This window comes from Lycium barbarum, chromosome 6 (assembly GCF_019175385.1).
Source record: "Lycium barbarum isolate Lr01 chromosome 6, ASM1917538v2, whole genome shotgun sequence".
Classification (NCBI taxonomy): domain Eukaryota; kingdom Viridiplantae; phylum Streptophyta; class Magnoliopsida; order Solanales; family Solanaceae; genus Lycium; species Lycium barbarum.
Genome location: NC_083342.1, coordinates 129,982,924 through 130,007,558, shown reverse-complemented (window position 1 = coordinate 130,007,558; position 24,635 = coordinate 129,982,924). Strand labels below are relative to the sequence as shown.

At 36.4% G+C, this 24,635-nt stretch overlaps 4 protein-coding genes and 1 long non-coding RNA gene across 6 annotated transcripts; 2 read left to right on the top strand and 3 right to left on the bottom strand.

Annotated features, from left to right (window-relative positions):
- Positions 1 to 290: 290 nt before the first annotated feature.
- Positions 291 to 3,864, bottom strand: LOC132598938 (uncharacterized). Its single transcript, XM_060312102.1, has 4 exons — positions 3,685 to 3,864; positions 2,645 to 2,954; positions 1,882 to 1,942; positions 291 to 1,254 (listed from the first exon to the last, which is right to left on the bottom strand). The coding sequence occupies exons 1-4, from the start codon at positions 3,753 to 3,755 to the stop codon at positions 683 to 685; spliced, it is 1,014 nt and encodes a 337-aa protein (XP_060168085.1). The 5' UTR covers positions 3,756 to 3,864; the 3' UTR covers positions 291 to 682.
- Positions 1,575 to 1,893, top strand: LOC132598940 (uncharacterized). Its single transcript, XR_009566736.1, has 2 exons — positions 1,575 to 1,717; positions 1,755 to 1,893. It is a non-coding gene; the product is annotated as an uncharacterized LOC132598940 (long non-coding RNA).
- A 1,659-nt stretch (positions 3,865 to 5,523) lies between the features above and the next one.
- Positions 5,524 to 7,424, bottom strand: LOC132598939 (uncharacterized). Its single transcript, XM_060312103.1, has 2 exons — positions 6,631 to 7,424; positions 5,524 to 5,883 (listed from the first exon to the last, which is right to left on the bottom strand). The coding sequence occupies exons 1-2, from the start codon at positions 7,159 to 7,161 to the stop codon at positions 5,713 to 5,715; spliced, it is 702 nt and encodes a 233-aa protein (XP_060168086.1). The 5' UTR covers positions 7,162 to 7,424; the 3' UTR covers positions 5,524 to 5,712.
- Positions 7,425 to 8,070: 646 nt separating this feature from the next.
- LOC132598935 (DNA polymerase kappa-like) lies at positions 8,071 to 14,166 on the bottom strand. Of its 2 annotated transcripts, none has more exons than XM_060312097.1 (14): positions 14,004 to 14,166; positions 13,260 to 13,432; positions 12,408 to 12,581; positions 12,105 to 12,228; positions 11,933 to 12,033; positions 11,698 to 11,784; positions 11,290 to 11,385; positions 11,038 to 11,158; positions 10,672 to 10,800; positions 10,413 to 10,504; positions 10,227 to 10,338; positions 9,022 to 9,350; positions 8,606 to 8,916; positions 8,071 to 8,457 (listed from the first exon to the last, which is right to left on the bottom strand). In XM_060312097.1, exons 1-14 carry the CDS (start codon positions 14,089 to 14,091, stop codon positions 8,334 to 8,336), a joined length of 2,061 nt encoding a protein of 686 aa, XP_060168080.1. In that variant the 5' UTR covers positions 14,092 to 14,166; the 3' UTR covers positions 8,071 to 8,333. The 2 variants fall into 2 exon arrangements, with proteins under 2 accessions (XP_060168080.1, XP_060168079.1); XM_060312096.1 differs by having other exon boundaries at positions 8,071 to 8,447.
- Positions 14,167 to 16,716: 2,550 nt separating this feature from the next.
- LOC132644667 (uncharacterized) lies at positions 16,717 to 17,596 on the top strand. The gene is made up of 2 exons (XM_060361267.1): positions 16,717 to 17,212; positions 17,316 to 17,596. The coding sequence occupies exons 1-2, from the start codon at positions 16,717 to 16,719 to the stop codon at positions 17,594 to 17,596; spliced, it is 777 nt and encodes a 258-aa protein (XP_060217250.1).
- The last annotated feature ends 7,039 nt before the right edge of the window (positions 17,597 to 24,635 follow it).

Here is a 24,635-nt window from a genome sequence, read left to right as displayed (position 1 = left end):
ATGATTTAAGTTTTAGTGAAATAAAAATACATATCCTTTTAGCAAGTGGGGCTGAAGTCGAGATCCCAGATTTGGACCTAACTTCGGCATTATGGGTGACTGAGTGGGATACACAAAAGGACACATCCGACACATGTTGCGCGAGATTAACACATAAGTTCTCCGTAGAGATAATGCCAAGTAGAAAAGACGGACAAACAATGGGAAAATATATCCATTTCTTTCACGAGACCACAAAGAGCGCACGTTCGAGAGTTTCCCTCATTTAGGCATGAACTTAATAATTAGTATAAAGATAATGTTGCACGGTATTTTACTGCAGATTTTGTTAACCAAAGATGAATTCAAAAATTCCATACAGAAGAAATCGAAAATGAACATCGGGTCTATGCTGTAGTAAATCCTTGGTGCCATCACTATCAATGTTGACAGAGCACGCCACCAAAAACAGCATCTGGAGCAACTTTCTTCGAGTCCACCACTAAAATCATATTGCTAGGAGTACCACTAAACACAAAACCAAGCAACAGATACAAATGTGCATTGCCTAAAATAATAAGGGAGAGGATTGTACAGCAACAGCTTCGACCATCAGTAATAATCCACCCTAGCTTTTTTTACCACAAAAAAAAGAAAAAAAAAAAAGAAAAGGGAACTACCACTTCACAGCAGGACAAGGGCGCTATGAAGCCAACAGTGCTTCGATTTTTGCTATTCGATCTTCTTCATTCTTAGGAGTTGGACTCTTATTTGCCTCATCATAAAGATCATGTTTCCACTTTTCAACCACCTTACTTGGATTTTGTCCTTGCCTTGAATTGAATCTGTCTCTCCCCCTGTAGTCACCACCATTGCCATGGTACCTGTCTCTTGATGGAAACTTGCCCCTCCATGTTTCACCCCTATTTGCATCCCTCTCACCAGTAAATGGTCTCTCATATCTACCAGGATGACGTGGCATATGGTCAGCTCTTCCATTCTTTCTTCCGTTGTCCACTTCAGGGTGAGACGGATTAGGCTTAACAGGCTCCGTTGCTGCCTTATCAACTTTCTCAGTATCCACTGGAATCTTTTCCTCCCTAAATGACCTTTTCTTCACAGGTGGTTTAGGATCTTCCTTTACTTCAAAGTACCTATCATGGCGCCAACCATCATTTTGTTTGCCTGAAACTTTGCTCTTCTCATCATACATCTGCTTATCATTTGTTGTGGCTCTGTTTGACGGCTCTATCGCATCTTTCCACCATCCTCGCTCTTCAGGGGGAAACAAAAGATGGTAACTAAGTCTTGAACACTAATTACACAGGTTATAATATGCAGGAGGGAAATAAAATTTCTTCTTTAGATTTCTTTAGCTAACTCTACTCTCAAGACATTTTCTACTTTTCAAAATTAAGGAAGACCATTTGCTTAGCAGAATAAGTATATAACATACTTGCACAAAAAAGTGAGGCCTAATGATCAATGAAGTTGATGCAAAGCCTTGGAGACCACGGTTAGACTCCAGCAAAGACAAAAAAACACTAGGTAATTTCTTCTCATATGCCCAAGTCTTGGTGGGCAGAATTGCCTGGTACCTATATTGGTGGGAGGTAGCAGGTACCTGGTCTAATAATCGAGGTGCGCACACATTGGCCGGACACCACGAATATCAGAGGGTAAACTAGATACTGTACTAATAACAAGTTGGCTAGGACACCAAGCAATAGAAAAGGAGGTTTTCGCATAACATAACAGAAAGATTCTGATCACAGGTCAAGTCAAGTTATAGGTCATACAATGGTCTGATCCTTGCTTTTGCTCCTCAGCCCAGAAAAAGGAAAGAGAAAAAGAAATGGAAGGCTACTCATCTAAATGCAAGAATAATATGTGGAAACTCACCAGTTGCTGCCTTATGCCTGGAGCTTCGATCAACTTGCCCAGCACTACCACGCTCATCGTGCTGTTATAAGACATGCACAGGCAAGTCTAACATTGTTATATACACGGATCTACTTGGAAGTGAACAGGCTGAACAACAATCCCACAATATCAGCCCCAATACAAGGAACAAAAGCAGATTAACTTAAATTAATGCCCTTGTCTGAGCCCTGAGGCAAATCTATCCTTGTCTACTCAAGTTCAAAAGCTGAAACTTATTAATTTTTTTATTCATTTTTTGACAAGTAGAAGCTAAAATTTATTTTCAAACAATCAAGCAACATTATTCATTTGTCAATAAGTAGAATGAGGCCCAGTAATAAGAAAGTACTGGAAGGAAAGGAATGAAGCAACACTATTCTTAAGATGCTCAAATTTAACAAGACAAAATATCTAGACAGTCAATTCAAATTGAAAATAGCTACTTAAAACTATAAATTTAAAAGAAAATAAAGTTCATGAATTATCTGGTTTCATTTGTTCTCTAGCTGAGTTGCATTCCACACCCCTCTCCACCAATTAACAGTAGGGCCGTCCTAATTTTGCACATGAATGAATAAAGGAACTATCATCAAGTTTATTGGCATGCTTCAATTAAGCTTAGGAGCAAACTTCATTAAAAAACCTGGTCGTCAAAATTCTACCATGCCAGTAGTTCAATAGCAGAATCTATCACAAACTGACACGAGAAAAAAGTTAAGTTATGTTAACACATCACAGAAACCTGAAAAAACGAGGTAGAACGAGGCACTTCTGATGGATTTGAAGAGTGTTTGGATGATCGATGACGAGATCCTTCATTGGGACCAGAAGAACCTTTGATCCCGTCATCTTTAACTGTTACAATATCAGCTGGTTTCCTCGCATTTCTTTCTGACTTCGAATCTTGTGCTGATGGAGCATCAAGAGGCACAGTATCTTGCACCCGACGGTGGTATTTTAAATCCCGTTCTGAATTGTTTCCACCATCTAAATTGTGTGCGGTAGGTGGCCTCTCAGTTTCTTGTCTACTGTGTTTCCTAGATCTCTTTGGACTAGCAAGAACAAATATGATACAGAATATTAGCACAAAATTTGTAGGCCCGAAATCCACATCATCTACATATTGAGTAATTCTAAACAAAGCACAAGGTGTGCAATAAACAGAACTTCAATCAACTGTTTCCAGTTGTGAAGTAGTTGAAGATATAAATCTTGAACTCTCAAAACCAAAAATGGTTCTTTTGTCTCACTCCATTATTTTTCAAACAGCTTCATTCATTTTTGTCTCAGTGGCCGTTTGGCAATGAATATTTTTTACTTTTTTCCAGAAATCATGTTTGGCCACAAAATTCCAGAATTTGAAAAACACCAAAAAGTTGTTTCCACTTTTTTCACTCCAAATCACTCCAAAAACAACCCCCATTTGTATTCATGGCCAGACACAACTCCAATTTCCACATACCATTTTTCACTTTGAAAACAAAAACGATACTTTTTTCAAATTTCACAATTTTTCATGGCCAAACGGGCCCCTAAAACCTTTAAATCTCAAAGGCCAAAAATGGTTCTTTTTTCTCACTCCACTATTTTTCCTCTCATTTCAGTACTCCTATCAACTTTAGTCCTACACAAACCAAAATTTAAGTCCCATCAATTTATTATAGCCCCAGGGAACTCATAACCGCATCTGAAACTCCAAGATTACAAAGTCCCAATTTATTATGTTTCTATATTTGCAAGTAAAAAAAAAAAAGTTACCAAATTAGTTAAGAAAGGGGTTACCTGGGTTCTTGATCGAATCGAGAACGGTGACGTTTAGAGTCAGAGTCGCGACCTTCTCGACGAGACGACATTAGGGTAAATCTTGAAGAGAGATGATAATAACTTGGCTCATAAATGGTGCTGAGACCTACCTACCATGGGTTGGAAGCTTATGTAAGCCAGATAGGTTGTTTTGTGTTTATCTGTGAATCAGATATTCGGGTCGAGGATATAGTGATGGCCCCAGTATTAGTGGGCCTTACCGTTTGATTCAAAGTTAGTCGGCCCAATAAGGCCAATTTGCACGATTGTCGTTATTCGGGGGTGCTCTTTCATATCTGTCCCTCAAATTGGTGGTCTTTAATTTTGTCCTTCGCTAAAAACCCCTTGGTTTCGGGTTTGAATCCCCGCTCCATCAAAAATAAAATAAAAAATCACAATGTAGAGTTTGGATTCGCAAGGCAGAGTTTCAAACTTTACCTTAAGGCAGAGTTTGCCTCAAACTCTACCTCATCAGGCATAATTTGACTGCAAACTCTCCCTTATCAAGCAGAGTTTGACTACAAACAGAGTTTTGCCTTTAGGCATAAGGCAAAACTTTACCTTAAGGTAGAGGTTTGCAATAAGGCAATTTTTTTTTTTACTTAGTTGAAATTTTGCAAAACTTTGTCTTAAGGCCTAAATTTTGCCCGAATAGACCTAATTTTGCTACGAAACTCTGCATTTCGATTTTTATTTTTTTTTGTACTGAGCCGGGTTCAAACTCCAAACCTTATGGTATTAGGCGAATGACAAAAATTAAAGACCAACAATTTGAGGGACAAAAATTAAAGACCAGTGCCTTTGAAGGGCAATCCGCACAAAAAATTGGAAATAAAGAGCACAAATTTTCACTTGTCGTCCGATGTTTGGGTAACTATTTAGTGTATGATCGTCTTTTTATTTCTCTTGCAACTTAATTATGTACCTTTTAGACCATGATCTAAAGATCGTTTTTTAACAAATTAAAAATCTTAGGAGAAAACGTTAGACCACAGTCTAGAATTATTAAGTTGCTACAAATGTTAGGCAACAGTTTAAGTTTTGTCTGTAAGGATAAAAAATATATGAGTAAATATTACACCCGAGTCTAACACTATCTAGATAGGTAATTTTACAAGGTCTATATTTGCACAACTTTTAAAAATAGGAACAAAATCTAAATAATAACTTTAAACAGGGTCATTTGTGTAAATCAGCCAATAAATGACATTTTTTTTTTCACACTATCTGGTCAACTATAAAATAATAATTATCCCGTCTATAGTAAATGAGATTAGTAGGATATAAATAAGTCAAGTAACTTGGACAACATGTTAGAGATAAAACAAACACAAGTTGATCTTGTTGCATAACATGCCTCTTCACAGAAATCTAAAGTAAATCGTGTACATTGGCAGATTCAGGATTCTCACAAAGAGAGTTAGAAAAATAAAAATGTAGTGCCTGAGATTTGAACTTGAAACCTCAAGGTGAAATTTTGAACTCCTAAACAACTGAATCAACATCTACTCTTATGCTCAGGGTATTCAAAATCTATATATATACATAAAAAAAAAAAAAATACTTTATATATACAGTGTACTTTCCGAGGATGTTGGGGAACACCCTCCCCAGCCTAGATCCGCCCTGATGGTGTACCTTATTTCATATTATCCAAAAAACCTCAAAAGGATAAGTAAAAATTGGCATTTGGATTGACAACCTAGAGTTGATTTGGGTTTGACAAATTAAAATTAGCTGATATCAAGTGCTGCAAATGCAGAGACTGAATTTATAATTAAGTAGTTATGTGTTTGAATGAAGTGCTAAAACAGATAATAGCGGGAACGTCCTGACACTGGATTTTTTTCAGGTCTCTTCAAATCTTATGAGAGTACAAACTACACTTACTTAGTATTCAGACTAGTAAAGGGAGTCATTTCACAGCATCAACAATTTTCATATATACACCTTGTGACTTTGCAAAACTTTTTGTGCTATAAACAAAACTTAGCTGCTGGCGTAAAATTAACTCTTTGGTTTAAATCTGGTGCACCATTTTACAAGAAGCTCTTCAATGTCTCCATCCATTCGGGTTCCTACTCCTCCCCAGACTAACCTGTGACCAACATCTCCAAGTGATTCACCACTAACTTGGTAAACTGACTTGAAACCAATCCTTGTGTAGAACCTCACAAGCTGTTACATTCAAAGAGGAAAATGCAAAATCAGAATCCACTCTTCTACTTGAAGCAACACAATTTGGAAGTAAACATCAGTAGATGTGATCCTTAATTTGATGGAGTAAAAATATCTCTGAGGCTTTAAGGTTTTGGACTAGCGGTAATAGCGGAGTGCATAATGTGCGAGTTAGGCCTATAGGGTCTAGGGAGAGTGGGGTGTACGCAAACCTTACCCCTACCTTGGTAAGGTAGAGAGGTTATTTCCAGTAGGACCCTCAGAAACACTAATGCAGATAAAAGCCTAAAATTTAAGTGAATGATCCACCGAATTTCAAACCGTTCTACAATTGGCCTTGGGAGGTTTCTTGGTTATATATATATATATATATGAAAAAAGAATCTATTGAGAAGAGAACTAGAATCACCATCTGATAAACTATAATTTTCTAAAGAAACCATCATTAAATGTTACTCTTATTAGTTTATGGTTCTCAAAGATTCAAATTTTTGAACACTTCTTGATTCCAATTAACATTAGCTTCAACCTCAAACTATTTGGGGTCAGTTATATGAATCTTCTATATCTATTTGGTCCTCTCACCATTTTCATTCCTAGACAATAATTTGTCTGAAAACACACCACAATCCAAATAAAGGAAAAACAATTATCAATAGGAAATTTAACTCTTAAAGGAGTCACCAAAGAACACACTTTATGCCATAAAAATCATGAACATAAAATTGGGAGAGATTGGTGAATAACCTTGGAGTGGTAAAGCTCAGTATCATAAATGGCAAGTAACTCAGCTTTTCTACAACCAGAATCATAACCATGCCTAATTGCAACTGCTCCAATAAACAATCCAATCCCAAATATTGATTTTTCCATCCCCAAAGTCTCTCTCTGAAGCCTAATGGAATCCAAGTGTAGAACCTTACCTTGAAACCAGACCCTTACCAGACCCTCAGCTTTCCCAAGCTCCCTTTGTGTTTTTAAGTTCTTTGCTGTTATTCTAAAAAAGGGTCCCAATGTTTTGAGCTGAAGATCAAGATTTTGGGATCTTGATGCCTCCATTATTTCTGACATGGTTGGAAAGTTGTCTTCAGAACTAGCACTGTTTGTTCTTGTTTTTTGGTGACTGAGAGATGAGCTACTGGAATGTGAAACTTGGGAGATGAGGGATTTAGGATAAGAAATTTTTTGCTTTGTAGATGTTGGTGTTCTTGGATGAGGGAATTGAGTTGTGGAGTTTCTGATAGAAATGGGACATTCTGTACAAGGATATGAACTCATTGTTCTGAAAATTTGAGGATATGAAATTGTGGAATGTTTCACAAAATTGACGTTACAGGGAACTTAAAAAAATTTCTTCGCTCCTCTCTGTCTTTTCCGGATATCATTGTATCTACGTTTCCTAGTTTTTTTATGGGAACAGAGGAGGAAGAGAGTATAATTAAAGATGTAGAAAATATTCTTACATCGTCTCAATTCCACTTTTCCTTTTCATTTCAGTTTTGGACACTGCTGTCTGTGCAAAGGAAAGAGTTTTATCCATCACATAATAATTCATTCATATAGCTAGCATGTGGCCTCATATCTTCCACATAATCGTAATACAATAAACTAAAAATGAACTTTTAACCAATCACATAATAACATTTTATCCTTGTGTATATATAAGCATCAATTCATATATTCCAAATAGTCATCATATGACTCAACTACTATGAAGCCAGTGAGAGACGGATTTATGTCCGAGTAGCATAAGGTTTAAGGAATTTTCAGAAAATAAAGGGCAATTTGCACGATTGGCCTTATTCAGGGGTGGTCTTTAATTTTTGTCCTTCACCTAATATTCCAAGATTCTAGATTCGAACCCTGACTCAGTAAAAAAAAATCGCAAGACAGAATTTCTTAACAAAATTAGACCTACTCAGGCAAAAGTTAGGCCTTAAGGCAAACTTTTGCCCAAAATTAAGCTTTAAGGCAAACCTCAATCTTAACGCCTAACTTTTACCCGAATAGGTTTTGAGCAATTGTTAGGCCTTAAGGTAGAAGTTTCGCGAAAATCTTACCTTGCGGTTTTTTTTTTTTACTAAGCGAGGTTTGAACCCAGAACCTCGAGATATTTTCGACCGCTTTTTTAAGCGAAGGGCAAAACTTAAAGACCAGTGCATTTGAAGGACAATCCGCACAAAAAAATGGAAAATAACTATCACAAATTTATTTGAATAGAGCACTAGCAACACAAAATACAAGTGGACGCTGTAGCTAACAAACAATTTAGACTAACAAAGCGTGATCTACTGTACTCTAGCTTTCCATTAACTATTACACTTGTTGCATATTTATGAACGACTATGTACAAGGAGTAACACAATTATATAGCACAAAGAATACATGAAAAAAGAAATAGATTTATCATTTTTCTTCTGAATAAATAGCTCTTCACTCTTTTATGCCTTTCAAAAATTCTGGTTTGTTTTGACAAAGAACGCGTCAATGGGTACGTATTTGCTAGCAGTTGGAGATGATTTCTGTTTCTTTTTCTGCCGACCGCTGCTTCCAATATGGCCTTTCTGGGAAGCCCTAACAAGAATTCAGAACAAATGAGATGACACAGACAATACTCGAGAAGTGAAAGGAAAAAAAGGAAGAGAAATACTCAATAGAATAGCACTTGGCAGGATGAGAAACAATATTCATGTATCAGGCAACACCGTGAAGTAGAAGGTACCTCTGTTGTGGCATAAAACTTCTGTGGTGGTTGCCTGATTCTTCACCTTGCAGCTTTTCAGCAAGATGAAAATCAGAATGTTCTTGCCTTTCTTCAACGAAACTTGGAGGCAGCTCAATACCACAAATAGAGCATTTGTAGTCATCCACCCAACGAAATAATTGCTTCTGATCTGATACAGACCCTGCCTCATCATCCGCACAGTTAACACCAATCTCCCATCTATCACAGCTGCTTGCCTCAAATTGTCCCGTATAAGAGACGACCTTCTCAGACTTTATTGTATGATCAGTATCGGCTGGTTCATGAACCTGAGTAAAATTACATTTTGACAATTAGAAAGCTCAGTACTTGAATCATTAACCTTTCTTTGGTCATATTGTTGTACTTTGGCTTTTAGAGAGAAAAACATATACCTTCAGTCTAGGTTCACTATTTGGAGGTACAACAGTTTCGTTCACTTCTTCATTAATGTTCCGTAATATATGGCAACTGTAAGTAGAATCTGATGTCTGGTTCTCCATTGACAAGTCACACAGATCACAAGATGGCTCAGCGCAGTAGGTAGGACAACAATTCACATCAACTGAGAAAGTATTATCACAAACATCAGAGACCAAGTGCCTGTAATCACTCGTCTTTCCTCCAGAAGCATCTCCGGCGAGAATGAAATTAGAAAGAGTTTTTTGTGTAGGATCAGGTGGAATGCCATTCTTGTCTTCACTGAAATGAGACATACGAAGTCCTGATAGAAAAGTTCAACTGGTTAATCAAAATGCCTCATGCTGGAAATGTGCAGTCAAATAACAAATCCAAAACACGTCAGTTGGATTCTGTTTTGGGCTTTTTGCTGCCCCAAAGCACATTCATAAATCGATAGTTTAACCAATGATTGCGAGTAAAAGTTACAGAAACGTAGCGGCAAATGAGTGGGACAACATCAAAAACTGATAGATGCAAAATGAAAAAAATTAAACACCCCTCTACTGTTGTAAAAGAGGGAAAAACAGCAAATCCAAATAACCAAAGGAATTAATAAATCTATGAACTGTTCTCTACATTTGCTTCTTCCTTTGCCCTACCTCATAATGTTATCCTTCTTCACTATGAGAAATTCTAGGCTTTCAAATATTTTATTCATTAGTAGCCGTAACCTTCTCTTCAATCCGGTAGCAGGGCTTCAGAATTGGAGAAAATAAACTTTGCAAACTTCAAGCTACACAATGCTACCAAATTTCAATTGATATCCTCAATTTTTTAAACCAAATTGAAAATTCTAACACTTCCTATTCTAGGTCCTCGTTCACTCTATATTTGCAGTAATCAACCAGAAGGAAAGAAGATGGCTTTATTCCTCTAAGATGTAAAAGCAGGACCAACGTTGCATACAAATAATTGCAGATAATTCGCCTGATTATTGGATGATTTCAGCCACACATGAATTTGTATCTTTTGAGGCACATCCTTGATGCCTTTCCCCACGAACATTATAATCATAATATTCGCCCATACACAAAAAAACAATCACAGCTTATTTATAGCACTGAGCAATTAAGAAAAGGGAAACCACACAAGACAGTCACATTTACTAAAAAGAACTGAACAATGTTAAAGCACCTACCCATGAGTCTCAAAGAAACAGGAAATTCGGCCTTCAGCAGCTTCGAACCATGTTTCAAGATTTCCTCACTTGAACTTATGTAACTTGGCAAAGTCACGGCTCGAGTTCGAACCTGGGGACCTTGATTATATCAACTAACTTTATATAGAAATAACCTAAATTTATGTAGCAAAATGTCGGAAGTACCTCAAAGGATGCGGTTTTCAGTTTTAGTGTCAATGTTCGCCCAAAAAGACCTTCCCTTTTCATATCAGCAGAAAGCATCTCTGATAGATCAACTGCAAGCCAAAGTTGACAAAATTATCTTCGGTTCACAGAAAATGATTATAAACACATGCCAAAGTTCCAGCAAAAGGGAAATTTCTCCATACTCAAAATCTGATTGGGAATGCATTCGTCAGGCAATCAGAAACCCTGGCAGTAACTAAAAGTCTAAAAACCATACCTAATTTTTGGAAAAGCAAAGCTTCATCCTCAGTGGCTGAAAAGGTTCTTTCATTACTTATACTCTTTCTCGTCTTATATTGAGGAGTATCGGTTCCGCCAAGCCCTAGACCGACAGAAAGGAAAAAGTCTGCAGCGAAGACGCAACTGATATGTTGTCAATATACAGAAGAATCCATCAATGGGAAAATTCAGGACAACGCAATGACCACATCAGTTAATCAAATTTGACGAAGACTCTAAAACACAACAGAATATCATATTATACAGCTCAAATCGAGCTTGAACTTTCCATGAAAATAGTTCTAGGTTGTGTTCTTGTCAGATTAAGGGGAAATAAAAGAGATGGATTATATCACTAACAAACCTGCTGACGAACGAGAAAACAGGGCACAAATAAAACTACTCTTTTGCAGCATCTCCTCACAGGTTGCTATTCCAAAGACATCCTTTAAGATACGTTCGGTCACCTTACCGATGCCCCCAATCTGTACATACCTTCCTGAATGTCAGATTATAAACCTACATCCTAAAATGTAAAAACAGAACTGAACTGCCTAATTGGAATGAAGATATTTCACAAAAGAAATAGCCTAAACAAAACAGCTACTCTCCATACCTTCCTTATTGGAAGTGAAGAAATAAATGTCAGGATAGCACTTCGATCATTTGGCAAAACAAACTGGCCATTGGGTTTGTTGATATCTGAACAAACCTGTGAGAAAGAATAAAGAAGCTATTATTCGGAAATCTGAATCTTCATTTTGATTCGAAAAAGTGTGAATAGCTGGACTGTTAACTAATTGGGTTTGCAGATCATCTTTTCTCACGGTTTTCCAAAAACATGATGCAATTATTTCCTAGTTTGGGTGACGCATACCTAGATGTACGAGTTTGTATGATGCTCCTAGCTTAAATGCAAAAACTAATGCATCGTATAGACGCCTCAAGAATAGTCTATGTAGAAAGCGCGCATTCATTTCATAAGAGGACAAGAACTAAAGCAAATAATTTTCATTTTCACTACCTTAGCAAGTAAGCGGTTTGGTGCAACTCCAGCACTACATGTGAGACCTGTCTCAAGGTGTACACTTTGTCTTAGCTCTTCAGCCACCTTAAAGGAGTGGAACAACAAAAAAATGGAGGATCACTAGACTTGCAACAAACAAAGTCAAGCGCAAGGAAAAGCAGGGATAAATAAGATTGAGAGGAAATTCTGATGGAAGGAGATAAAGATGGAACAGAATCTGCTGTAGACTTACTTCTCCACTCGTAATGCCCCTCTCTTTGCAAACACTAGTAATATCTAGGTATGCCTCATCCAAGCTAGCAGCCAAAAAGTTTGGATCATATTTCTGAAAAACTATGAGAAGATGGATTAACAATCAAAATTAAATCAGAAATTACAAAGTCCGTGGAAGTACAGTGTGCAACCTTTTCTTGTTAAGTTGCTGTAATGATTATATTTCTGAAAGTCTACAGGGACAAATAATAACTCTGGACATAGTTTACGTGCAATAAATCCAGGCATCGCAGCACGGACGCCAAATTTCCGGGCCTATAAAAAAAAGTACATGCTATTCAGAAAAAGGGAAAAGGAAATAACGAAACAACTACAAACTCTACACAAATAGGAATCTGTAAACTATAAATGAGCTAAACGTGAATATCCACCAGCCACATTTATGCAGCAAGCATCTCTGATTAATCTAAAAGCTCATCATCTGAAAGTCAAACCTCATAGCTTGCTGTGGAAATCATGGACATGCTGCCAACAGCCAATGGCTTGCCTTCCAATGACGGATTACACAAGGTTTCAACAGCTGCATAAAAAGCATCCATATCCACATGTAGCCAAATCCTTGACAAATCACGTGTGGCTTCTAGCTCTAAAATCCTTTTGTCAGCCATCTGAAAAAAGAAAGAAAGGAAGAAGCTAATCTAATATAAAAAAAATTAATGAAAGCTTTGGTCATGCAGTTAAAGCCACCCCGCATCCAAACAGAAAAAAGGGGAAGGGAAAAGCCAAAGCAACAATGCAGCATAAACAGATGATGTCATGAGCAAATAATGAAAGGACAGGATTACTGTCAAATAACAACTACTTCTGAACAATGAAATTTAAACTTAACCATTTTTATGCTCTTGACGTGACATTAAACACTAACGAGATGCTAGATTTAATAGATGTAATTTCCATGTTAGGGAAAAAACTAGCTCAAGAAACGCTGAAGGTAGAGATGTACTTTTGTTATGGTTTAAATGAAGCTTCAACAGCACCATGTGAAGCCACCCCAACCCATCTCAGATCCCTACTGAGCAGAAAACTAAATTTAATTTTGTTCTACTAACAGTTGGAATTTCATACTTGCACACTTCGAATATCTTCATATAGCAGCAGTCAACTGATCCTAGACTTTTAAAACAAATTCCTTAGACGAATCACACGTGGGCACAACATTTTTTTTTATCATAAATACTCAATCAAAGACACTCAATGCAGAGAACAAAGACAGAAATAGACAATTAGGTTCCAACATGACACATTCGAGACATAACCATTTTCCTAATTGTCCTAAAAAAAAATACCTTCTGATGATGAGATATATCTTGTGCAGTAAGTTTGGAGTACTGAACACGCATGTTCTCGATTTTCTGCTTCGTATAAGCTTCCTTCTTTTCCTCATTCTCAAAATACTTGGATCCTTTACTCATTTCATACACTATCCTCTGCACTTTTTCCTTGTCCACTCCTTCCATTCCTACAATTTAAATCATCAAGCACAACATCCTCATATAGAACCACAATTTCAACTTTGAGCAAAATTGATCCAAAACCAACTCAATATAAAATAATACTCCCTCCGCCCATTTTTACTTGTCCATGTTTGACTTGACACAACCCTTAAGGAGCAATAAATAAAATGACAATTTTACAATATCACCCTAATAATTATAAATCATCTAAATAGTTGAAATCAATCAAACATACTTTAACAGTTGTGCAGCCACTAACAATTCTTTGAATTTTCCAACTCAATAATTAATAATAAGGGTAAAATAGGTATGAGATGTTATATTATCTCTTGGCTTTCCAAACTGGACAAGTAAAAATGGTCGAAGGGAGTACTGTGTACAGTGGTTTAAACAAGTAAATTTAAAAATGTTAATTAATCAATTCACTATACGTCCACTCTATTAGGAACATTTCATTCTAAACAGATGAAATTACATTTCCACACATGATTTAAGCAGTTAATTGCATTAAAAATGATTGGAAATACCTAAACTTTCAGCAACAGCAAAAAAACTACTAAAAGTTTTAAAAATTACCAGCTTTGGCATTGGTAAAGACAGTGTGATAAGATTCCCATGGCCGAGAAGAAGAAGGCTCTGAGGTTTCGCTTTCGCTTTTCGCCATTCATTTGGATTTAGTTGCTTCCACAACAAGATTGAATTTATTTTTTTTTCACCTAAAAGGCCAAAAGACCGCGCCTTTTGACTTTAGTCCCAAATTTGATTGAATATTTTCCCGCCACCTCTTTAGTTCTTGAAATTACACTTAAGTCTCTTGATTTTCGGGAATGCTCCCCCGCCAAATCTACGGTTAATGATTTGTTGTTTGTCGCTAATGACTTATCCCCTAATCAATTAGACAACACTACTTCATATAGATGTGAATTTCCGAAAATGCCCTCCGCATCAAGCATGAGCTGTACCACTATTATCTCTTCTTATATAGGAGAAAAAACAATGATAAAATTTTGTAATTTCAAGAGATATCGTATGTTCCACTTTTAAAGCGATGAATCAAACATTTTCCAAATACAAATGTACTAAATAATTTAGCGATTATTAATTCACGTATTACAATCCTATAAAATTGGATTGTATTACAATTGGATGATTTAATAAACAAGTCATGACGACACAAATCCTCAACGCTTGATATCAAAAATGTGTTGGACAAAGATAAATTGAGAAATTAACAAAGTCATAACCCAATCCATCCAATTGGATGAGTTGAAAAATTACACTTTTTTATTTATGCCAGAATAACACCACTAGCTACTTACGGGTATGGTCAGTCAAATAACAAAGGTGTATCTTCTAGTAGGGGGAAAGAGAATTAATCAAAAGAAGAAAGAATGGACAAAACCGAACGTCGCATTTTCTATGTTCATTTTCAAAATCCTTATACTAACGGTGCATATAAGAACTTTTTATACTACCATATCAATCAAAAGATATTGACCTGTTAATCTCGAAAGTAAGACATGTCCGGTGCTATAATAGATAAAGGTATAATAGATAAAAGTAACATAACGATGTATAAATTCCTTACACTAACAGTGCATATAACTTAAACTCAAAGATTCTTTATAAATAATCGTGATGAGTGAAAATATATTAAACCGTGAAGAAAATTAAAACACCACCTAAACGACGTGTTAAAACGTGATCTTATTATTACTATTATTTTTATGATATGATGGTATCTGAGCTGGCTTGCGCGAACCTCGATCATTTGTTCCACGGAATATATGCTACCTCCTATAAGAGCAATATATAACAAATAACTCTACCCACAAAGGCTTCCAATTAATTACTCCGTTATTATAATAAGGGTCTAATTAAGGCTTCACAATAGTAAAAGCTAGATAATGACATTCACTATCAAATTCAAGTTGAAGGTTAACCGTGTTTCCACATATTATTAAATTTCATAGTATGTCCATGATGGACCGCATCTGCATGCATGTGACCGGAACATTGAACAGATTCTGTTTATAATTTCCTTAATTTCCATAAGCAAGAATCATTAACAGTCAATTAATAATTGGACTTGTGGCAGGAGAACTGAACGTCGTCGGAAAATTCACAACTATTCGTGTCAAATGTAACTTAGAACATAAACATTGACTTGAAAACGCTAGTTACTAAAATAATTTTCCTATTAATTAAACACAAATACTAAACTTTGCAGGTTTTCCCTATAAATATGCATGCATTCATAGCTTAATATATAATCTAACAACTAGCAATAATAATCTCTACAAATACAGCCTCTGAAAGCGTTTTGTGGTATATTATCTCCATTCTACTATCTATAGTTACGTAGGCACTAGAAATAATTGAACGTAGCTTATTAATTCTTTGCTTTTCTATTAGTACCTTTTTATTTTTATTTTGCATGTATACTATAATGTTTAGTATTGTTGTGATCGAAACAGTGAATTGGTAGCCACGAAACCGTGAAGATGGAAAATTTTCTACCTTGGCTGGTGATGTATTTTCTTGTTTGTTATTCAGGTTTGTGATTAAACCTATAGCCTCTATGATAATTGAACATTATTTAAAACCTTTGATATTTTCATATAAACTTTGAATTTTGATATGTGCATGCCTTTTCTGAGGGCGGTCATATAGATTTATCATATATTTTCTCTTTTTGGTCATATGTTTTTGTATGGCTTGAAGTTTATGCTGAAGACTACGATCACAATTTCACATCTGAGGCAAGCTTCCCCGCCAGCTTCTATATTTATAATATTTTATGAACTTGGAGGATTTGAGTTTCAGAATTTCTATATAGGATTGTAACTTTTGTAGATATTTTTTTACACTGTGTCAGTGTATATTTCAACTTGTTGTAACACGTAACTATGTTTTACAAACATTAATAGAGTATAAACTGTTAAATATAGTATATCTATTAATGATTAGCATATTCCTAGACAATGCTTTTTAATTCCTAGACAATGCTTTCTGTTTATCCGCCTAGAATATTGGCTAGTTAGTAGCCTTCATGCTGACATGTTATCCGTCACTATCTTCTGTCTTCTATCTTTAATTATTAGCCTTGTACATTGTATATAGAGGGGGTTGTTCCCTTTATGAAAGGGAGAGACATATTTCAATAATCTATTATGGTATCAGTTGCTTAGAGATTTTTTTTTTCTCTGTCTTCCGCTCGCCCTAGCTCGACTTTCCTTGCCCACCATCGTCTATCTCTTTTGTCTTCTCCTTTTTTCAGCCATTCTAAATGTCAGACAACAAGTCCTCTTTTCACCCGGCTCTTGCCGTCTCAAATATCAAAAACCACGTTCCCATTATGCTTGAAATGGAAAACGTTCAATACTCTACGTGGGCAGAACTTTTCAAGATTCACGCACGATCTCACAAGGTTCTTAATCATATCATTCCTCCGAAAGCCAGTCAGAGGACGATTCCTTCTACTGATGCAGAAAAGGAACTATGGTCAACCTTGGATGCCACGGTTCTTTCGTGGATTTATTCTACCATTTCTAACGACCTATTGCACACCATTATCGAGCCCGATTCAACGGCTATGGAAGCTTGGGATAGATTGCGTGATATATTCCAAGATAATCAACATTCCCGTGTCGTTGCCCTTGAACAAGATTTCACCACTGTCTCTATGGAGCGTCTCTGCTTATTGTCAACGTCTCAAGTCCCTTGCGGATCAATTGAAGAACGTTGGCGCACCGGTGTCGGACAATCGTCTGGTTTTACAATTGGTAGGTGGTCTTACAAAACCATACCGTGGTGTGGGTACGGTAATCCGGCAAAGCAATCCTCTTCCTCCTTTCTATAAAGCTCGGTCTATGCTTGTTCTTGAAGAGGCCGGGATGTCTAAGGAAGCAGCCACCGAATCAGCTATGGTGGTCACTTCAAATGATGACGGTCCGATTACTTCTGAAAAATCGGGTCGTTTTAAGGGGAAGCAAGGTGTGCAGCACTCTGGTGGTCGCCGCAACAACGGTGGCCGGAAGAACAACAATTCCGGTGGTGGCGGACGCTACTCCGGCAGCGGCAAAGGTGGTGGCAGGGGACAGAACTCCGGTGGCCAAAGTGGGAGCTCGTCATTCCCGCAACAACAACAGCATCAACCTTATCCTTAGGGTTGGTATGGTCAAGGTTGGCCCATTCCACCTTGCCCATTCCCAACTCAAGGTTGGGCCAGACCTCCTGTTCCTCAGCAACGCCAGCCCAGTATCTTGGGCCCAAGACCTCAGCAAGCCTATGTTCAACAACACGCATCACCTAATTTTGGGCAGCCCATGTCGTATGCTCCTACGGATATCGAGACAGCAATGCACACTATGTCTCTTCACCAACCCGATCCATCATGGTACATGGACACCGGGGCTACATCTCACATGACCTCCTCTACAGGTACTCTCTCGTCTTATTTTAATTTGGGCAATCATCCTAATAATAAAATTGTGGTTGGTAATGGTCATACTATTCCGATTCTTGGCTATGGTCACACTAAATTATCTTCCCCGAGTCAATCCCTTTCCCTTCAGAATGTTCTTTATGCACCTAAATTGATTAAAAATCTCATTTCTGTTAGAAAGTTTACCACTGATAATTCTGTGTCAGTTGAGTTTGATCCTTTTGGGTTTTCTGTGAAGGATTATCGGACGGGGATGCCAATAATGAGATGTGATAGTCGAGGCGACCTTTATCCCATTTCTTATATCAACAATCAACCTTCCTCATCTACTTTTGCAGCCATCTCTCCTAAGCTCTGGCATGATCGTTTGGGTCATCCGGGAACTCCTGTCTTAGATGTGCTTAGAAAATATAAAAACATTGATTGTTCTAAAATTTCTAGTTCTAGTATTTGTGGGTCTTGTGTACTTGGAAAACATATTAAGTTACCATTTGTTTCTTCTTCTTCGAGTACGACTATGCCGTTTGCTATTTTACATAGTGATCTTTGGTCCTCTCCTGTTTTGAGTTCTTCCGGACATAGATATTACGTTTTATTTTTGGATGATTATTCTAAGTATTTATGGACTTTTCCTTTGGCACGAAAATCTGATGTTTATGATATTTTCTTAATCTTTAAAGCCCATATTTCCACTCAATTTGAACGTCATATCAAAAATGTACAATGTGATAATGGAAGGGAGTTTGATAATGGTCCTTTTTGGGATTTTTGTAAGACTCATGGCATGTCTTTTCGCCTTTCTTGTCCACATACTTCCTCTCAAAATGGGAAAGCCGAACGTAAAATTCGGACTATAAATAATATCTCTCGTACTCTTCTCGCTCATGCCTCTCTTCCACCCTCTTTTTGGCATCATTCTCTCCAAATGGCAACTTATCTTCTTAATGTCCTTCCAAGTAAACTATTGGGAAACAAGTCTCCTCTTGAAATTCTTTACAAAAGGGTTCCGTCTTATTCTCATCTTCGGGTTTTTGGTTGTTTATGTTATCCTTTATTTCCATCAACAACTATTAATAAGTTGCAACCTCGATCTACCCCTTGTGTTTTTTTGGGGTATCCAACCAACCATCGTGGCTACAAGTGTTATGATATGTCCTCACATAAAATTATTATCTGTTGCCATGTCATTTTTGATGAAAATAATTTCCTTTTTGCAAAATTGCATTCCCCGCAATCCCACGCTTATGACTTCCTTGATAATGATTTATCATCTTACGTGATTCATCATATGCAACAAACTGGCCCAACTTTTTCTCCCTCACAACCGGCCCAGTACTTGTCTCCTTCTTCACCCAACTCGCCAGCAAGGCCCATTCCCTCTCCTTTGGGCCCAAGTCCTCCTCCTTGCTCTCAAAATTTCCCAGCCCAAACACAAGCCGATATCTCAACTCCAACTCCACAAAATGCTCAACTCCATCAGCCAAAGGTAGTGACCCGTAGCCAAAATGGAATTTTCAAACCTAACACAAAATATTCTATGCACACTACGGTTGAGAGGTCACCTTTGCCTCGAAATCCGATAGCGGCTCTTCGTGACCCGAATTGGAAAATGGCCATGGATGATGAATATAATGCTCTTATTAAAAATAAGACGTGGGAGTTGGTGCCCCGTCCCCCGGATGTTAATGTGATTCGGTCTATGTGGATTTTTACTCATAAGGTCAAATCTAATGGTGTTTTTGAGAGGCATAAAGCCCGTCTTGTAGGTGATGGTAAAACCCAGCATGTTGGCATTGATTGTGGCGAGACTTTTAGTCCGGTGGTGAAGCCTGCTACAATCCGCACTGTTCTTAGTCTTTCTCTTTCGAAGGCATGGCCGATCCATCAGCTGGATGTTAAAAATGCCTTCCTACATGGTGAGCTTCAAGAAACAGTTTACATGCGCCAACCTCTGGGTTACAGGGATCGTGTTCATCCTGATTATGTATGTCTCCTGCGTAAGTCATTGTATGGACTAAAGCAGGCGCCCCGGGCTTGGTATAAGCGGTTTGCTGATTTTGTTCTATCTATTGGGTTCACAAATAGCAGGTGTGACAACTCTTTGTTCATTTTCAGCAAAGGGTCTGAAATGGCTTACATATTATTATATGTTGATGATATTATCCTCACTGCTTCTTCTGATGCTCTCCGATGTTCAATTATGTATCTTCTTAGTTCTGAGTTTGCTATGAAGGATCTTGGTCCTCTAAATTATTTTTTGGGTATTGCTGTGACTCGACATAAGGGTGGTATGTTTCTCTCACAGCGCCAGTATGCCGAACCAATAATTGAGCGTGCAGGGATGTCTTCTTGTAAACCATCCCTTACTCCGGTTGACACTAAATCAAAGGTCAGTGCTACATCTAGTACTACTTTTGATGATCCTTCCCTTTATCGGAGTCTTGCAGGGGCCCTACAATATCTCACTTTTACACGACCGGATATCTCTTATGCCGTACAACAGGTTTGCCTACATATGCATGATCCGAGAGTTGATCATATGTCTGCTCTTAAACGTGTCATTCGGTATGTTAAGGGTACTTTGGATCACGGGCTTCATTTATACCCGTCTTCTTTTTCTACTCTTGTCTCGTATACTGATGCAGATTGGGGTGGGTGCCCTGACACTAGACGGTCTACATCTGGTTATTGTGTATTTTTGGGTGACAATCTGATTTCTTGGTTGTCTAAACGACAACCCACTTTGTCTCGGTCAAGTGCCGAAGCCGAGTATCGTGGGGTGGCGAATGTTGTCTCCGAATCATGTTGGATTCGAAACCTTCTCTTAGAGTTGCATTGTCCGATTAAAACGGCTACTCTTGTTTATTGTGACAATGTAAGTGCTATTTATTTATCCGGAAATCCAGTTCAACATCAACGTACGAAACATATTGAAATGGATATTCATTTTGTCAGAGAGAAGGTTGCCCGTGGGCAGGTCCGTGTTCTTCATGTACCTTCCCGTTATCAGATTGCGGATATCTTTACAAAAGGTCTCCCGCGGGTTTCATTTGAAGAATTTCGGGACAGTCTTCACGTTCATAAACCTCCCGCTTCGACTGTGGGGGTGTGTTAAATATAGTATATCTATTAATGATTAGCATATTCCTAGACAATGCTTTCTAATTCCTAGACAATGCTTTCTGTTTATCCGCCTAGAATATTGGCTAGTTAGTAGCCTTCATGCTGACATGTTATCCGCCACTATCTTCTGTCTTCTATCTTTAATTATTAGCCTTGTACATTGTATATAGAGGGGGCTGTTCCCTTTATGAAAGGGAGAGACAGATTTCAATAATCTATTATAAACCATATGCATGCTTCCAGTGTTTGGCAGATCCCCTAATTGCTCAATACAATGGAGGAATAGTTGTGAATCCAGACTTCAATGAGGGACTCAATGGCTGGAGAAAATACGGATTTGCAAACATGGCCACTAGGATGTCCAACAATACAAATAACACTTTCATTGTGGCTGCTAACAGAAAAGGACCCCTTCATGGCTTTACCCAAAAGTATTTCTTGAAAAAGGATACTTACTATGTAACTTCAGGTATTGCAATTTCTTCATTTAATTGTTCACATACATACTAACTCCTATCTCACATATTAGTTGTTTAAGGAAACTGGATTTATTTTTTGAATTATTTGATGTTTAAGAAAAACAAGAAGACGTTATTTATTCTTTTGTTTCCTAACCTAGTTCTTACTGCTCCAAATAGTTGTGTTAATTAATTGAAACTTATACGAGGAGATAGAATACTTGCCAATAGTGGCGCAAAGTAACCCATATGGCCACATGACACCTTGTCAAAATATTCTTAAACAGACTTTTTTATATGTTATATACCGCTCTAATAATAAAAATCTTATTAGGTAGTTAAACAAATTATAATAAAATAACGTAAGAGTTGGCATGTTGGGCATTGGCCCATTATTTAGCTTATCTTGAGTCAACGCATCTCAACCAAAGTTAATTCAGCGCACCCAATTGACACTGATTTTTGCAGCTTGGGTACAAGTGAGCCATGGAGATGCTCATGTGGCTCTAGCATTCAAAGGATCATTTGGAATCCAACGTACTGGATGGGCTATTGCTCGTTCTGGTTGCTGGTCTATGATAAAAGGGGGCTTAATACTCACTACTTCAGGTCATGTGAACCTATATCTTGAGGTGAGTCATTTTGCTTTATTATTTAAAAAAAAAAGTCAATATATATAGAGAGAGAGTGAGAGAAAGAGACAGAGACACACACACATTGACGGTGAACAAAAGTTTTAACACAAATTGTGATCACTAGTTATCCGAACAGCCTGTTTGGCCAAGCTTTGGGAGGCCAAAAGTCCTTTTTTTTTTTTTTTTCTCAAAAACTGTTTATTTTAAAAAAGTGAGGTGTTTGACCAAGTTTTAAGATAAAATAAGTGTTTATGGGGAGTAGGAGAAGCTATTTTTCAAAAGCTAAAAAAAAGTAGTTTTTCTCCAAAAGCACTTTTGAAAAAAATACACTTAGAAACACTTTTTAAAAATTTAATCAAATGCTGCTCAAAAGTATTTTTTAAATTAATTGATCAAACACAAACTGCTTACACTTTACAAAGTAAGTTGATTTTAAAAGTTTCATTTAACAAGCCATAAAAATCGACTTAATTATTTTCAGTTAGCGTGTATCTATTTCTAGGCCAACAACACAGCCATTGAGTTATGGGCCGATAGCATATCAGTAAAGCCATTTTCTCAAGAGGAGTGGAAATTTCATCAACGTCAAAGTACTGAGAAGGTAAATGACTTGTGCTAATACTTTACATGTGACTGAACCGTTGAATTAAAATAATAAAATGCTTAATCAACATACTATGGTGCAAATAGAACCAAAAAGTTATCAATCCGCGTGAATTCAATAATTTTTGTCTGAGCTATATATAGGTATTAAAAAGTCACTAAAATGCTATAGGTACGCAAAACTAAAGTGAAAATCCAAGCAGTGGATTCTCGGGAAAATGAGCTAAAAGGATTGTTTGAGAGTGAAATGAATAAAAGGGAATTTCTATTTCTTTTTTCTTTTCTTTTGTTATAAACATTTAATTAAGGTCCCCCTAAGTTTTTTTAATTTACACAAAAACCCCTAAGTTTTTTTAATTTACACAAAAACCCAAAAATAAAAGCACTTTTTATCAAAAAAAAAAAAAAAAAAATGTACGTTTTTGTCTTAAAAAATACGCAAGCAACTATTGGTTGCTTAAACAACTCCTTGTTGCTTATACAATAACCTTGTATCTCATTAAAACTAGGTAAACAACTAGTAGTTGTTTAAATAAATAAAGGTTGCTTATAATAAACAACACGAAGTTGTTTAAGCAACTCATTATTGCTTATACATGAACTCAATTGGAAATTAATTGATTGATCACAAATGAAAATTAACTAATATAAAAACCTTGTTTCTTGTAAAAACTAGTCATTTGATGAGTGATTAAATCCAACTTATTAATTTTATCATCAATTAATTGACTATACTAATAGTTTAAACAAAAATTTACTGATCCAGTGATAATGGAATCAATGTTATTTGATTATATGAATATTAGAACATCAACTTATTGACTTGATAACAATTAAATATCAAATGAGTCGTTCAATGAGTTATTAAACCCAACTTATTAATAATATCATAATTGATCGCAAAATTGATTGGCTCTACTAATAGTTTAGCAATAACTTACTGATCTAGTGATAATGGAATGAATGTTATTTGATTATATGAATATTTGAACATCAACGTATTCACTTGATAACAATTAAATGTCAAACGAGTCGTCCAATGAGTGGCTAAACTCAACTTATTAATAATATCACAATTGATCGCAAAATTGATTGACTCTACTAATAGTTTAACAATAACTTATTGATCTAGTGATAATGGAATCAATGTTGTTTGATTATATGAATATTTGAACGTCAACGTATTCACTTGATAACAATTAAATATCAAACGAGTCGTCCAATGAGTGATTAAACCCAACTTATTAATAATATCACAATTGATCGCAAAATTGATTGACTCTGCCAATAGTTTAACAATAACTTACTAATCTAGTGATAATGGAATCAATGTTGTTTGATTATATGAATAGTTGAACATCAACGTATTCACTTGATTGCTATCAAGTCAGTAAGTTGATGTTCTAATATTCATATAATCAAACAACATTGATTCCATTATCACTGGATCAGTAAATTTTTGTTTAAACTATTAGTATAGTCAATTAATTGATGATAAAATTAATAAGTTGGATTTAATCACTCATCAAATGACTAGTTTTTACAAGAAACAAGGTTTTTATATTAGTTAATTTTCATTTGTGATCAATCAATTAATTTCCAATTGAGTTCATGTATAAGCAATAATGAGTTGCTTAAACAACTTCGTGTTGTTTATTATAAGCAACTTTTATTTATTTAAACAACTACTAGTTGTTTACCTAGTTTTAATGAGATACAAGGTTATTGTATAAGCAACAAGGAGTTGTTTAAGCAACCAATAGTTGCTTGCCTATTTTTTAAGACAAAAACGTACAGTTTTTTTTTTTTTGGGTAAAAAGTGCTTTTATTTTTGGGTTTTTGTGTAAATTGAAAAAACTTAGGGGTTTTTGTGTAAATTAAAAAACTTAGGGGGATAGAATCCCTTTTACCTAATTTTTAAAACTTGAGTCCTAAATTCTTA

What these genes read in the sequence shown, in the direction of transcription:
- LOC132598935 (XM_060312096.1), bottom strand. Translation starts at nt 14,091, where the DNA reads ATGGCGAAAAGCGAAAGCGAAACCTCAGAGCCTTCTTCTTCTCGGCCA. An exon ending in CAGCAACTTAACAAGAAAAG is followed by an intron (nt 12,034 to 12,104) that starts GTTGCACACTGT and finishes ATCTTCTCATAG; the next exon opens with TTTTTCAGAAATATGATCCA. An exon ending in TTTGCTTTTCCAAAAATTAG is followed by an intron (nt 10,505 to 10,671) that starts GTATGGTTTTTA and finishes TTTGGCTTGCAG; the next exon opens with TTGATCTATCAGAGATGCTT.
- LOC132598938 (XM_060312102.1), bottom strand. Translation starts at nt 3,755, where the DNA reads ATGTCGTCTCGTCGAGAAGGTCGCGACTCTGACTCTAAACGTCACCGT. An exon ending in CGATTCGATCAAGAACCCAG is followed by an intron (nt 2,955 to 3,684) that starts GTAACCCCTTTC and finishes TGTTCTTGCTAG; the next exon opens with TCCAAAGAGATCTAGGAAAC. An exon ending in GTTCTACCTCGTTTTTTCAG is followed by an intron (nt 1,943 to 2,644) that starts GTTTCTGTGATG and finishes GTCTTATAACAG; the next exon opens with CACGATGAGCGTGGTAGTGC.
- LOC132644667 (XM_060361267.1), top strand. Translation starts at nt 16,717, where the DNA reads ATGTCAGACAACAAGTCCTCTTTTCACCCGGCTCTTGCCGTCTCAAAT. An exon ending in ATCGTCTGGTTTTACAATTG is followed by an intron (nt 17,213 to 17,315) that starts GTAGGTGGTCTT and finishes TTGTTCTTGAAG; the next exon opens with AGGCCGGGATGTCTAAGGAA.
- LOC132598939 (XM_060312103.1), bottom strand. Translation starts at nt 7,161, where the DNA reads ATGAGTTCATATCCTTGTACAGAATGTCCCATTTCTATCAGAAACTCC. An exon ending in CTGAGCTTTACCACTCCAAG is followed by an intron (nt 5,884 to 6,630) that starts GTTATTCACCAA and finishes TGAATGTAACAG; the next exon opens with CTTGTGAGGTTCTACACAAG.